This window comes from Crocuta crocuta, unplaced genomic scaffold (assembly GCF_008692635.1).
Source record: "Crocuta crocuta isolate KB4526 unplaced genomic scaffold, BGI_CrCroc_1.0 scaffold229, whole genome shotgun sequence".
Lineage (NCBI taxonomy): Eukaryota > Metazoa > Chordata > Mammalia > Carnivora > Hyaenidae > Crocuta > Crocuta crocuta.
Window position 1 is genome coordinate 985936 of NW_027536464.1, and position 15813 is coordinate 1001748.

General features: G+C 38.8%; 1 protein-coding gene across 1 annotated transcript in view; it reads right to left on the reverse strand.

The window, feature by feature from the left end:
- The window catches only part of BARD1 (BRCA1 associated RING domain 1), an 86871-nt gene that overhangs the window by 18640 nt on the left and 52418 nt on the right, over window positions 1-15813 (reverse strand). Inside the window, exons 7-9 of the mRNA XM_077748661.1 lie at window positions 9979-10087; window positions 2107-2239; window positions 1483-1575 (exon numbers count right to left, since the gene is read on the reverse strand). Of these exons, the coding sequence (XP_077604787.1) occupies window positions 1483-1575; window positions 2107-2239; window positions 9979-10087 (335 nt within the window). The remainder of the gene's footprint in view (window positions 1-1482; window positions 1576-2106; window positions 2240-9978; window positions 10088-15813) is intronic.

Below are 15813 nucleotides of genomic sequence, written 5' to 3' on the forward strand. Positions count from 1 at the left end.
TTCAAAAATAAGAGTGAAGCAGAAAGAGAAACTTTTTTTCTATGTACATAATAACTCAGTCCAATTGCTTATGATACTTCTTAAATTGGTCATGACCAGGAGAGACTAAAGGACAGACTAGTAATAGTTACGGACGAGAACAGATGAGTGGCAGTGCTAATCGTAGCCTCAACTGGGTCTGACCCATCGGTGGACATGGGCATCACAAGGAAAGCGGTGGCTGCATTTAAAAAGGACATGAATACCAACTGCTAAAGGGAAACTGTTCTATGAACCAAATTAATTTCAAACTAGAGATTAAATTAATAACACAATTAAGATCTTGATAAATCAAGCATTTCGATTATAAAATCTTCAAAGCACAAAGCCATAACATGAAGTTTCTTAAAACTAATTCTAATCCATCATTTGCTTCTTACAAAGTTTCATTAAAAATACTATTCTTGATTTTAACTTTAAACCTGAAATAATTAGAGATTCATAGGAGGATACACAGAAATGACAGGGAAGTCCTATGTGCCTTTCCTCTAGTGTCCAGTGTTAACATCCCATGGACTATAGAAGAATTTGACACTGATACGACCTACAGGGTTTATTCTGATTTCGTAGTTATACACGCATTCAGGTATGTGTGTGCACGTGAGTGTGTGCAGGTCTATACAATTTAACCACATGTGTAGCCCTGTGTGATGTACTCACCACCGGAGTCAAGATGCTCAGCTTCAGCATCACAAGACTCCCTGTGTAACCTCTTTACAGCCATTACTCTTTTCTAAAATATTAGTTAACAGAAAAGGTATACCCAGTGTCCTACTTTAACCATCGTATCAAAAGTAGATACTTTAGCTATTGAAGAATAGGAAATAACTCCATATGAGCTTCCTTTTTGTTTGAAGACCTAAGTAAATCCAAGGTCAAGAAAAGCAAACAAGCAGGTAGTGATGCTGGACCAACCAGAAGCAGGTATGAACCATACATTTTCAGAAGAGGTTTGGATAATGGCTAGTGCAATTGCCCCAAATCGGGGAGTACAAGGCAGTCTAAAATCCTAACGGCTTCCTAAAATATACTGGATCCTCTAAGAAAGCATACACAGTTTTTAGAAATCATAAGGCAAAACAATAAACTATTTCATGTCATGGTAGTATTATTTAAAATATTGTTTAAGTTAAATATATCATAACAGTGATATGGATTGCTGATAGTTTAAAAGTCTACTATATAATCCATTTACTCATTATTAAAATACTTCATACTGTGAAAAAGAAGGCTTTAAAAACGACTAAAAATTTCTGTAGACATTCATCAAGAATATCTAAATGATACCACTAATATAGGAAGCTTTTTCAAAATGCAGGGACTAACCTAAGGTAAGAAAATTTAGTGTTAAGTTCCTTAAATAATTATTGGTAATAGTGTACCATAAAAAATGAAATTAGACTACTTAATTCATTTTGTAGTTCTCCCAAAACCAAAACTTACATTCAAATTTTAAGATCCAACATCCATTGAGAATCCCAAGCATACATTTTAGGGTACTTTGGGCTGTATCCCCAGGAACAATGACATGAGTTACTAGAATACAAAAAAAGAAGTAACAGAAACAGAGATATATACCAACACAATTCTTCAACGATTATAACTAGTTAGTGTGCATTTCATAATCTGAATTTTCTTCAAAAACAAAAATTTTTATACCTAGACACAAGACTTTTAAATTAAGTATCATTCTCCATCTTGGCCAACAACATGAAAAATCAGATCATAAATCATGTATCTTAAAGCCACATAACAAACATATTTTTCTTTTCTTTTCAAATTATAACTAAAGAAAGTATTACATTACAATTTATTTGTCATTAGCAAACACATAAGTGTGCCCTTCTGACACAATGTTCTGTCCTAAAATATGTGCAAAGCTTTAAACTTTACATTTCTTGACTAAATTAGGCCTGTAAAAACATTTTAGATTTATTATAAGATTCAAAGTATACTGCCATTCTCCAATGGTTAAAACATATAAACTATGAAGGAAATTCTACAAAGGGATTGCCTATTTAAAATTTTCTTCAGCTGAAAAATAAGTAAGTGTATAAAAATCCTCACCTGTACTGTCGAATTCGGCACATTTTTTAGCCTTAAGAATCACTGCAAGCTCACTGAGCATTTTTTGTTGTTCTGAAGAAAGCCCACTGCCTATAAGCACAAGAGGTGCATCTCTACGCTGACCAGTGCTTGTCTGTTAATGAAAGGGGAGATACCACAGGGTTAAAATCATTTAAAAACTAGAGAAAGACATTAAACTTTCACTTGATAGAAGCTTGAATCTCAGTATTTATCTTCCTCTATCTAGTAATTACCCACAATTTCCATCAAATTGTGGCTCAGAACCTTAATCCTCAATGCATTTGAATAGTTACTTTCTAGTCCTTTATTCCCACCTCCCAATAAAATGCTCAATAGTAATCTAAACCCAGGGCATCTTGTTTCCTTGATTCTAAATTGGATTTCTCTAGAATTTTATAATTTCATTCTGTCACCATTAAGCCTTATTTTTTTAAAATTTATTTTATTATTATTTTTAATGTTCACCTATTTTTAAAAGAGAGAGAGAGCATGAGCGGGGGAGGGGCAGAGATAGTGGGAGAACAGGAGAAACAGAATCTGAAGCAGGCTCCAGGCTCCGAGCTGTCAGCACAGCGCCCGACATGGGGCTTGAACCCACCAACCTTGAGATCATGACCTGAGCCAAAGCCCACCTGACTGAGCCACCCAGGTGTCCCACCAGTAAGCCTTTTAAAAAAAAATTTATTTATAATCTCTGTACCCAACATGGGGCTCGAACTCATGACCCTGAGATCAAGAGTCGCACATTGTACCAACTGAGCCAGCCAGGAGCCCCACCTTTTTTTTAAGTAAACCCAAAACACTCATTTAAAATTATTAATTCCCTATCTTACCTCCACTAACTTATTCTACTAAAGTTAAATTTGGTTTGGTCTTTTCTTTTTTTTTTTTTTTTAACTCTGAGAGAGAGAGTGTGCGTAAGCAGGGGAGGGGCCAAAAGAGAGGGAGGGAGAGAATCCAAAGCAGGCTCTGCACTGCCAACATGGAGCCTGATGCCAGGCACAAGCTCACGAATCGTGAGATCATGACCTGAGCTGACAGCAAGAGGCAGGGGCTTAACTGACTAAGCCACCTAAGATTCCCCTAGTCCTTTTATTTTAAACTGAGATTATGTAAAAAATCAAAGAACACTAAAGCTTCTAACAGCACTGAACTCAAAAACAGAAAACAAAGTCTTAACATCAACCAGGTACCTAACAAAACCAAGACAATTAAAACAGACAATAGAATACAAAAGTTAGACCAGATCCACTAAGAGTAATAACTCAAGGCTGCTCATGAAAATGCAAGAATTGCTCTAACAAAGACTAATATTTTCACTTGAACAGAAAGACACAGAAATTACAGGAGACAAAAGCAACAAATATAAAGAGAAAACACCAATGGATAACATTAGAAATTAAAAGTGAAAGATTCAAAGAAACAATGAGCTAATGCCTTCAACAGTAGCCAACAGAATTTAACAAATGGAATTGGAATGAGAGTCAGCCAAAAGCTACCCAATAAAAAACAAGCAATGACCCAGGAAAGAAGAAAAGAGGAAGTAAATCAGCACTATTCTATTAAAGGATAAAAAGTCAAATACAGTAATTTTCAAATATAAGACACAGGGCCCTCCAGCGTGCATGAAGGTTAGTTTTTAAACATTTACATATCAGAGTAGTGATAATTCAGTCTGATGCCCTACCATAGAACATCTAAGTTGTTAGCTATGTCTATAAATGGATGGATCCCAATCATCCATTCACTCAAAATATACTGAATGAGATTCTACTATGTATTATATATACAACATTTTAAAAAATTCCTATAAAAGGTTTATCTAATGGGGATATTCAGCACTTGAATATCAAAACTTGAAAAGTTTGAAAACTGACACTTGATGTTCAGTTTCCTGGGGTGCCTGGGTGGCTCATCATTTGGGCATCCAACTTCAGCTCAGGTCATGATCTCCTGGTTTGTGGGTCTGAGCTCCATGTTGGGCTCTGTGCTCACAGCTCAGAGCCTAGAGCCTGCTTTGGATCCTATGTCTCCCTCTCTCTCTGCACTTCCCTCACTCACAATCTGTCTTTTCTCTCTCTCTCTCTCACACACACACACACAAATAAATAAACATTAAAAAATTTAAAGAAAAAAAAAAGTTCAGTTTCCTAAGTGCATCTGGGTTGCTCAGCTGGTTAAGCGTCTCATTCTCTTGATTTCCGCTCAGGTCATGATCTCATATTCATAAGATTGAGTCCCATGTTGGGCTCTGTGCTGAGCATGGAGGATGCTTAAGAGTCTCTCCCTCTTCCTCCGCTTCTCCCTGACTCACTTGCTCTTTCTCAAAAAAAAAAAAAAGTTCAGTTTCCTGAATTACTTATTCATTACTTGAGGTTCAAGTTGCAAAGTGCTGGGAGCTGCACTGGCCTCACTGGATGACAGTCACAGCAAGAAAATGGCAGTGTTTGCACAGCTCCTGCCATGAGAAGTAAAACTGGTATCTCCTTCTGCTACTACTGGCTCATGTTGGAAATGAGCCTGGGGGTATTGACCAGGCCTCACAATATTCCAAATCAGACCGATATTCCCCAGATATTCCCCACACAGATTCCTCAAAAGGAAAAGCATAATTCCTGCCTTTTCAAGAGATTTTAGATGAAAGCATCATGGATGACTCTCAAAAGGCTCTTCCTATGGGCCTTGCAGATCCAAAAATTACATAATAAAGGGGGTTAAGAACACAAGAGTTACAGTTGAGCCTGGCCCTGGGACAAAGAGCCTAATTTGGAGTTAAGGTATCCACCCCCACCCAATTGTTTCTACTTGGAGCACCGCCCCCCCCCCAAGGCATTTTGTGATCAGTATTCAGAGTGACTTACTCTGGCCTTGAATATGCTGATTGCTCCCTGTGAAGGAACCTATTGTAGGAACTACTTCTTTTGTGATTATGGGAGCAAACATTGTGTTTCCTGAAAGACCTGTTTTTCTTAATACTTCTCCTTAAACAAGCAAGCTACTGACCCCTGCCCACAAAGAACTAACTTCACCCTTTTTATGCTAAAAACATGGTCTTGTATGCTAAAGATACTTTCCTTCCCCATAGGATAAGCATCTAAATCACCTGCCTCAATCACTATTGATAAAGGTTATGCAAGAGTCTTCTACAAATCTATGTTCTGGGAAATTCTTACATATCAAAGAAGTCTGTCATCAGAAATCATTGTCTAAGGCAAATGCCACCTCTGTGTCGTCCCCCAAACACTTAATTATAAAATAAAGTTGAGCCCCAGTCAGGGCAGAGATGCCTGCCTGGTGATCAGAAAGACTCTCGGGGCTGTCTCATCCCTCCCTCGCCAACACTGTCCATCCTTCAGGGACCCCGGGACCCGGCCGGAGCCTGCCTCCAACAACAAAGGTTTGACTGGACATGCTACACACATCAAACACATACTGACATCACATTGCTGTCTATGTACCTTTCCTATTCACTAAGTTAATATGTGCTATAACCATGTCCCAGTCTAAACACTGTAACCATTCCCTAAGATGAAAATAGTGCAGTGCACTTGATGAATCATTCAATTACTAAATAATAGTAAAAACCAGTAATTCAGTAATTGTCAGTTATACAAATATGTGCCATAAAAATAGCTCTAAATGGAACACATTACTATCCAATTTATATAACTCCACTTCAGCTAAATGAGTTCTCTGCACAAAATACAAGAGTGAAAAGACATTAATTCTATATATAGCATATGATACTGTCTCCATCAGCCCAAGAAGAGCACCAAAGTGGGTCAAGCATTTTCCTATCATAGTTTTTAAGTTTGAATAAAAAATAGAAACTGGCACTAATTTCTCATGGCTAAGGAATACTATTAACAACAACAACAACACGAAGCAAACAGCCACCAAAGCCACACATCTGACTGGGGACAGGAGGTATGGGTGGGGAGGCATGTGGTTTGAATAAGTAGAGGTCTTACCACTCCGAGGTTCAAAAGATGTTCAGAATACAACCAAGTGTTCAATATAGATGTTAGCTGCTATGTACATGGCATAAAGAACAATCAGACATGAAAATTTTTCCTAGATAAATTCTTAATGAGTTTATAAAAAATAAGGTTTAAAAAATATGAAAAGAAAAAGGATAAAAATGCTACTCAATGGGATCATGGACAGAGAAGTAACAAAATGAACACAGCAAGCAGCTTTTTAAGTCACTAGAGATAACTTCTCGAATTTAAAACAATGTGTTCCAATAACCATGAAACAAAAATTCTAGAAGGGAAGGAAAGACACTCTAACCCACACGTTTATCACCCCTTTCCTTCTGCATGATGCTCCTCCTGAAGCAGCTCCCAGGACTTGGAAATCACGGATTTGAAGGAATTCAGACTAAGCTACTAAGCACTTGTCCTGGTTTCAGGAGCAAGCATACATCAGGGAGGACCCTCCAGTACTCTCTCATGCATTTAACATACACTTATTGAGCACCTAATATTTGCCAGACACTGTTCTCAATACTGGGGCTACTACATTAAGAGAAGAGGCACGTCCTTGACCTCACACAGTTATAGTCTAGCTGCAAGGGTGGGACAACCCGAGAAGATACAAAAATGATCAGTGGTATGGGGAGATCAAGCAGGGCAGGGAGGACACGGAGCCCCGGGAGGCTGCTATCTGAGAAACAGTATACGGAACCCTCTCTGAAAGGACTGTACCGGAGTGGGATTTCAAGGGAGTGACACTGCGTGCCACATGTACGTCCAGCTCCCTACAATCGTTCCTGGCGGAGAAAACAGCTAGTGCCGAGGACCTGAAATGGGAGCGTGTTGGTGGCTTCAAGGAACAGTGAGGCAGTCCAACGTGGCTGAGAAATGATGAGTGAAAGAGGATCTGGCAGCAGCAGAAGGAAGACCGACTGCAGAAAGACACAGCTCTTTCACCTTAGGACTTACCATATATCCATTAGCTTTTCCTTTGCCAAAAATCTACCACGAAGATAGTAAAATAATGATACAGTCAGGCCATGTCCGTGTGACATGCAGAAAGTGCAGGTTTCTTACATTTTGTAAAATGTTAACAACAGTAACTGAATAGAGTTGAGAAGAGGGTAAACACTTTCCTCTTCTCTGAAGGACATGGCCATTTTCACACTCCAAGAACACCATAAAGATCTCTTTATTTTTGACACATTTGAAGTAATTCTTCTCCAGCTTTTCATAAAAGGAACACTGGCAAATGACAATTTAGTTATGCTATGTTCTGCCAGGAGAGTTCAAGTCCAAACGAATGAAATAAATGCCAATTTATTGTTACTAAGTATGGTGGTACTGAATGAGTACTGACCTAAGATTTAAGAAATTCAAGTTCTAACTGACCCATTCAAAAAATCCCTACTTTCTTTCTTTCTTCCTTTTTTTTTTTTAATGGCTAGTTAACCATGAGTAAATCATACTAGGTTTCAGCTTTCTTCTTTGTAAACTAGTAAATTAAGCTGCTCATTTCTACTTTTTCTTGCCGTTCATTATCAAAACCACAGCTTGGTGCATGCTTGCAGGGCTGAAGTCCAGGAGAAGGCAGGAGATAAACAGTTGTCAGAGTATAAAGGTAACCAGCCTGCGACAGCAGCTATGACCACATCTTCCACAGTATCAGTCACTATGCCACTACCCTCACTAGACAGGAAGGGCAGGACCTCTGGTCCTAGACCTCAACTCATTCCTTTCTCTCATCTTTCCCTATCTGAGCAGCTGAGTGCACCCAGCACACCCCTCTCTTGAAAACCCCTCTTCTTCTCTCCCTGCTGACATCACACCACCATTTCCCATCAGAGTTCTGTTTACCACACAGCCTCCTAACCAGGCTTTGGTCTCGACCTGCTCTCAGCTGTCCTCTGCGGTCCCAATACACAGAAAACGCATGAGAGTGCCCTGCTGAGTAGGGCAGTGACGTCTCAACTCCTCCTGGAGGGAGCCAAAGCCTTCTGCATTCTGATCCCAACTTCTCTCTTAACCTCTGGTTCCTCTCTGATAATACACTTGTGCTCCTCGCACACTAACTAGTTTCTCAGATTTTGAAGGTTCTTTATACCTCCTTGTCTATGAGCTCTTGTTCCTTAGATTTAGACTGCCACCCCCACTTAGTATACCTGATCGTGGTGAGGCACACTAACCAAATCCCAATTTTTCCAGATACCTACTCTTCAAGAATCTTCCCTGCCTTCAGTCACAAGGTATGTCAACACCAATTGTGACCAGTTCTGACCAGTAGGACATAAGGGGAAGTCCACTGGAAGGCTTCTGGGAAAGGTTTTAGTCCTTCTTTTAAGAGTGGACACGGCCAGATCTGCAGCTGTGGCTATCAACCACAACTGGGGGGGAATTGGTGAGGACAAAGCTGCCAAGCTGAGGATGGCAAAGCAGAAAGACAGAAAGAATTTGGGTCTCTAGTGCAACCATTTAATTGCTGAACTCACCAGAGGAAGCTATTCTATATTCGGATTATCTTTATATAAAAGAATATACTGCCTTTTGAGTAAATGCTTTGTTATCTGCTGCCAACAGCACTCTATTAGATACCTTGCTAAAACTTTTACCTTTAAAAGTTTACATCCTTCTTTGCCACCTTCTCTGTGAAGCTCTTCTTATCTATCCTGAGGTCAGCTTCTTCCTTCTCTGTGAATCTCCTGTACATTTTTATGGCTTCTATTATAAATTTATTACACTATGTAATGAACTTTTTTATATCTATATTCACCATTAAACTGTAAGTTCCTAAGGAATAAGCATTCTTTTCACTTTGTCTAGCTTGTAGTTCTTTCCTGAGCTTGTCTCACTTGCCTGTTCAACATCTCTGTTCATTGCCTTAGACACATAAAACTAGTCAGGAGAATTATTGATTTCCCTCCCCCACAGCAGGAAATAGCACCACTATCTACTACCCCTTTGCTAGTCATACTAATTCTACTCTTTATCCACCCTTCATATATAATCCATCACAAAGTATGGTACCATTGACTCAAAAATAGACACTAAACTTCCTCCTTCTCGTAATTTCCACCACTACCTTAATCTAGGCAATTATGATAGCTCATCCTGTCACAATGAAACAGTCCTCAGTGATCTCCCTGCCTCCACTCTTGCCCACCTCAGTCTCTTTACTACAAAGTAGTCAGAGTGAACTTGCTAAACTGTGTATCAAATCATGTCATTCCCTTGCTTTAAATCCTTTCAGTGGTTTCCATCACTCTTAGTCACTAACTAGTTGCCGTCAAGTCAGACCTCTCTAACCTTCAAACATGCCACACTCATCTACTGAGAGACCCTATACACTTGCTACTCCCTCTGCTTGGAACACCTGTCCTCCAGATGTTCACCTGGATGCCTCCTCCTCCTAATTCAGGTTTCAAATCAAACATCAGTTCTCTAGAGGCCCTCCAATGACTCCAGCTAATGCAGTGCCTTTTCTGGAGCAACTTCCACTCAATTTTACTTTACAAAATGTTCAAACCACACATTTAAAGTTCCTGAAATTATTTCATTTATACCAGTTTACATAGTTACAGACTGTCTCTTTCCTATCTCCCTTAGAATGCGAGTTCCTTGAGAATAAGTTTTATCTGTCACACTGATTTCAGTATGAATGTTCCCGAAAATATATAGGGGAGTCAATAAATATTTGTTGATAGATTTATTCTGATTATAATAGTCTTTGAACACACAATAGCTAATACAAAGAAAGTGTTCAATAATTTTTTGGTGATTGAAAACAATTTGTTAACTGGAAACTTTTCTATTATGTTCCTTTCACAATCAATTTCAATAAAAGACCTAAATTTTCCAAAGCCTAATCCATACTTACTACTGAGCAATGGCGAGTTGATGATAATTCATTTTCCTCTGGTAGCAGCAAAAGTGACTTCATATTTTCACCGTCTGCATAATCCACAGGCCGCAAACCAAATATGTTACTGGTAAAATAAGTGCAGATGGGTTTAAGTAAATAGAATGTGTGACTTGATTTTTAACTAAATGGATGCACAAGGGGATGAATTTTTTCAACTTCCTTAATAATACACAACTTTTACTAAAATAAATGACTCAGAATTCACACAAAGCATAAGGATCAAGTATCACAAGCTCTTGAATTCAATGGAAAAATACACGTAAAATTTCAATTTGACATCAGACCATTCTAGGGAGTATTTTTAATTGGATATAGTCTTACTTACACATGAATTTTTTTCATAATGCTATTCTTCTGTATTCATATTCACATTTTAAATATAGCTTTATAATCATTAATCCTTAAGGGTAGGATGCTCTCAAATGCAGATAAAAGTAACTTACCATAGCTATTATAGGCTCTGTATTCTATGTCAACAAATGCAGAAATCTGATACACAGGACAAGCATTTAGATCTACTAGAAAGAAAACCATGCCACATGACAAACAAATAGATAAAGCAGTGGACAGGGCACTTTTAAAATTACTTCTAATGTGTATGTACGTTATACAGTCATCAGCCATCAAGAGAACCAACTGGTGCTTTAGGGAACAAGGTGACGCAGACTTCTCAGCATGTGCTAATTCAGAAGTCACTGAATATTACACTGGAAGGGAATTCAGAGACCTGTAGAAATCTGTTATTTCATAGACAATAAAACAAAAAGGTTCCAATGACTTAACCAAAGTTGTGTTTTTCCTTGTTTATTCCAATAATATTCAAAATGCCCATCATTTGTTTTTTAAGTAAATTGGTAAAAGTATACAACTTTTGTCTACTATTCCACTTTCTTATAAATGGTTTCAAAATAATTTTAATATACTGTATTACAGTAAAAAGTTTTCTAAAATGAGAGTTAAGACAGCGGAGTAGGGGAACTCTGGGCTTTCCTTGTCCCTCAAGCACAGCTGCATTGAAGTCACACTGCTTGAAACACCTAGGAAAGCAACCTGCAGAGCGGCAGAAGGCTCTCCACAGTTGGAGGGAGACAGCTTGCCAACTGTGAGGTGCATGGATGTGAATCAGGAGAGAGAAAAACAGCTTAGCTGTGGAAGAAAGGGAACTCTTTCCATGGAGAGACAGAACAGAGAGAAAGAGAGGTGTTAAGAGAGTGCACCACTGAGATAGCACAAGAGGAAAACCTCTCTGGACCACGGACTGGGGAACAAGAAGTACTGAGTGTCTCAGCTCTTTACTGCAAACAGCTTCAGAAGCTCAAACTCTGGTTGTGGAAGTGCACAACTTTTCCTTGGAGCAGAAATGTGGAGTGTGCTCCTGGGGAGAAGGGATGAGGTCCCAGAGTGCATAGTGTGGTGTAGTGATTTTTGGGATACACTGGGAGAGAAGAGTCCCCTTCCTGGAGTATTTTTGGAAGAGGGTTTATTGCCTCCCCAAGGATAAAAGACCGTGCAGGTGCCAGCCAAAGGCCTTTTATCAGCAGAGTGGAGAGGCTCTACTCTATAGGAGGAGGGGAGTGGGTCTGTGTGATGCTGGGTCCTTTAAGACTTTGGGTTTTGAATCCCAGCTGTGAGCCAAAGAAAAAATATAGGAGAGTTGTGACACAGGGCAATCTGACTGCCTTGCTATTCTGGGAGGAAACAATCAACAAAACTAAAAGGCAACCAACAGAATGAGAGAAGATATTTGCTAATGACATATCAGATAAAGGGCTAGTATCCAAAATCTATAAAGAACTTATCAAATTCAACACCCAAAAAAACAAATAATCCAGTGAAGAAATGGGCAGATGACACAAATAGACATTTTTCCAAAGAAGACATTTGGATGACTAACAAACACATGAAAGCATACTCAACATCACTCACCATCAGAAATATATAAATTAAAACCAAATGAGATACCACCTCACACCTATCAGAATGGCTAAAATAAACAATTCAGAACACAGATGTCAGCAAGGGTATAGAGAAAGGGGAACCCTCTTATACTGCTGGTAGGAAAGCAAACTGGTGCAGCCACTCTGGAAAACAGTATGGAGGTTTCTCAAAAAATTAAAAATAGAACTATCCTACAGCCCAGCAATTGCACTAGTAGGTATTTATCCAAAGGATACAAAAATGCTGATTTGAAGGGGCACATGCATCCCAATGCTTACAGCAACGTTATCAATAATAGCCAAATTATGGAAAGAGCCTAAATGTTCACTGATTGATAAACGGATAAAGAAGATGTGGAATATATATACAATGTGATCAAAAAGAATGAAGTCTTAGGGTGTCTGGGTGGCTCAGTTGGTTAAGTGTCTGACTTTGGTTCAGGTCATGATCTCATGGTTCATGAGTTCAAGTCCCACATCAGGCTCTGTGTTGACAGCTCAGAGTCTGGAGCCTGCTTCAGATACTATGTCTCCCTCTCTCTATGCCCCTCCCCCACTAACACTCTGCCTCTCTCAAAAATAAATTAAAAGAAAAAAAACAAAAAAAAAAAGAATGAGGCGCGCCTGGGTGGCTCAGTCAGTTAAGCATCTGACTTCAGCTCGGGTCATGATCTCATGGTTCGTGGGTTCAAGCCCCGTGGCTCTGTGCTGACAGCTAGCTCAGAGCCTGGAGCCTGTTTCAAATTCTTTATCTCCTTTTCTCTCTGACCCTCCCCTACTCTCTCTCTCTCTCTCTCTCTCTCAGAAATAAATAAAACATTTAAAAAAATGATCTCTGGAAAAAAAAAGAATGAAATCTTGCCATTTGCAACAACATGGATGGAACTAGAACATATTATGATAAGCAAAATAAGTCAATCAGGGAAAGATAAATATATGATTTCATTCATATATGGAATTTAAGAAACATAACAGATGAACACAGGGGAAGGAAAAACAAGATAAAAACAGAGTCTCATAATTGACTCTTAAATACAGAGAACTGAGGGTTCCTAGAGGGGAGGTGGATGGGGGGATGGGCTAAATGGGTGATGATTAAGGAGGGCACTTGTTGGGATGAGCACTGAGTGGTGTATGGAAGTGATGAACCACTGGGTTCTATTCCTGAAATCCATATACACTGCATCTTAACTAACTCAACTTTAAATAAGTAAATTTAAAAAATAAAGATAATAATATGCCAACATAAGAAAAAGTTTTCTTTTTTATTAAAAAAATTTTTTTTGATGTTTATTTATTTGTATGAAGCAGAGAAAGACAAAGCACAAGGAAGGAAGGGGCACAGAGAGAGGGAGACACAGAATCAGAAGCAGGCTCCAGACTCTGAGCTGTCAGCACAGAGCCCAACGTGGGGCCCGAACCCACAGACCATGAGACCATGACCTGAGCTGAAGTCAGACGCTCAACCGACTGAGCCACCCAGGCGCCCCATAAAGTTTTCTTTTTAAAAAATTTTTTTAACATTTATTTTTGAGAGACAGAGCATGAGAGGCAGAGGGGCAGAGAGAGACACACACAGAATCTGTGCTGACAGCTCAGAGCCAGATGTAGGGCTCGAACCCACGAACTGCGAGATCGTGACCTGAGCCGAAGTCAGACACTCAACCGACTGAGTTAAATTTTCTAAAATGATCATTTCTTTTATAGGGTTTTATGGTTTTTAAGATTATGGTATGCCTATGTAATGGCCATTAAAGTGCACGTGAAAATGCAATGTGTTCAACTAGATATAATATGACAAACAGTACAGTACCAGCTTTTCAAATTGCACTGAATGTACAGAAAAAGATCTGGAAGGAAACAGTGGAAGGAACAGGGAGAAGGAAGGTGTCAACTCAGATGCTGCATGAAGGGCACATAAATGAGGGATAGAAGCACCAATTTGGAGATCAAGGTCATTACTCACCATAGGAAAAGGCTGTTTTGATGGCATAGCAGGAAAAGAAAGCTAGTGGATTAAGGAAAGAAATGAGCCACAGCAAACATTTCTCTAATGACTGTTACTTATCAATATCAGGTTCAGTCACTCTTTCTTCTTAGACTAGTACTGGTAAACATTGATAAATTTGTACTCTCAGATTTCCCTTTAGGCCTAGGTTCAATAATTTGTAACCTTCCTCTGGCAACAGTTGTTCTCTAGCCAAGAATTGTATTGTGTTTCAGCACTCTGATTTACAACAAAGTGACAAGTCATTGTGCTAGATTTGGGGTCTTTCCAAATTCCTATACATTTAGAGCAAACAATTTCAGTTTATTTCAAAAGGCAGCTAATTTCATCCACTCTACTTGATACTTCTCAATTTCATTCTCTTAAATTACTGTGCTCACATACGAAATAAACAATCTCCTCACACATATATTCTGTAAGTATGACAACCAAAAAACAGAAATCTGAGATAATGAATCCATATTCCAGGTCTTAAACCACTAAGTGCAAAAATGAATAAACAACAAAAAAACCATGTCACACTATAGGCCACCAAAAAAATCACTGTACACAAAAAGACTTTTTTAAAAAGACAACTTTAAATTTCACACTTCATAGAAATAAAAGGTGAAGGGCCCAATCACGTGTACTTTAATAAACAGTAACGATAGCATAGCTGTTTTACACAGGTATGAATAAAAGTCCATTATGACAACATAAAACAATATTAACGAAAGTACATCTCAAAGCACCACCATCAGCTTGTGGACTTCAAACAAAACGTAACCAGGAAAACAATTGTCTGAATAAGTAAGATGTTTGTACTACGGTTTTCCTCCATAAAATGACTGGCAAGATTCTAATTTACATTTAGAGTCCTTACTACACAAAGCTTACTATCTCACATGGTCTTTAAACATGCACTTGGATTATGGACAGCTTCTGCTTATACACATTTCACTAAACCCTGAGCCCTCCTGTATTGCTAATGAACTGGAGAATGGCACATACAAATGCTACAGTTTGAAAGATAATCAGTTAAGCCTCAGTCCTGCATCACAGGAGGCAGAGCCTATTAAATCCTGTCATGTTTCTCCTTTGTCGTGGACTACTGAAATCTGAAATTAGAGACAAGTTTTTATACGGCATCTCCAAAAAACCAGAGCAGGAAGAAACAGGGCACACGTAAGATTTCTCCTTTATCACTCGGGTACAAGAAAGTCACACATTTTTCCCCATAATGATATGTTTGAATGGACTAACATTTTCTTTACAGACTTAGTGTAAAAAAATCAGTTTAAAATGCACATAATTGTGGAGCACCTAAGTGGCTCAGTTGGTTAAGCATCCATCTGACTTTTGGTTTTGGCTCAGGCTGTTATCTCATGGTTTGGGAGATCAAGCCCGAAGTCAGGCTCTGTGTTGACAGCGCGGAGGCTGCCTGGGATTCTCGCGCTCTCCTTGTCTCTCTCTGCCCCTAGTCTGCTTGCACTCTCTATCTCAAAAAAATAAAATAAACATTAAAGAAAATAAATAAACAAAATAAAATAAATATAATTTGAAAAGAGGTAATACTTGAAGAAAGCTCACATGTCACACGTACAGGAGACTATCAATGTGACTGATTATTAATTGAAGACAGTGAGAATAACTCTCCTCACTAGGACTCTTTTGATCATTAAGACTGATGAGAAATAAGTTCTCACTAAAGAGTTGAGCTGTTGTGTTTAACATTTCAGCTTCACCCCAAATATAACCCTTTCATGTCCTTTCCACTCAAGAATATGGTGGAACCTACCCAGGACTATTCACAAGAGAAGTCTTACCACTCATAAAAGAGGAGAAGGAGAGATGGGCAAATTTAGA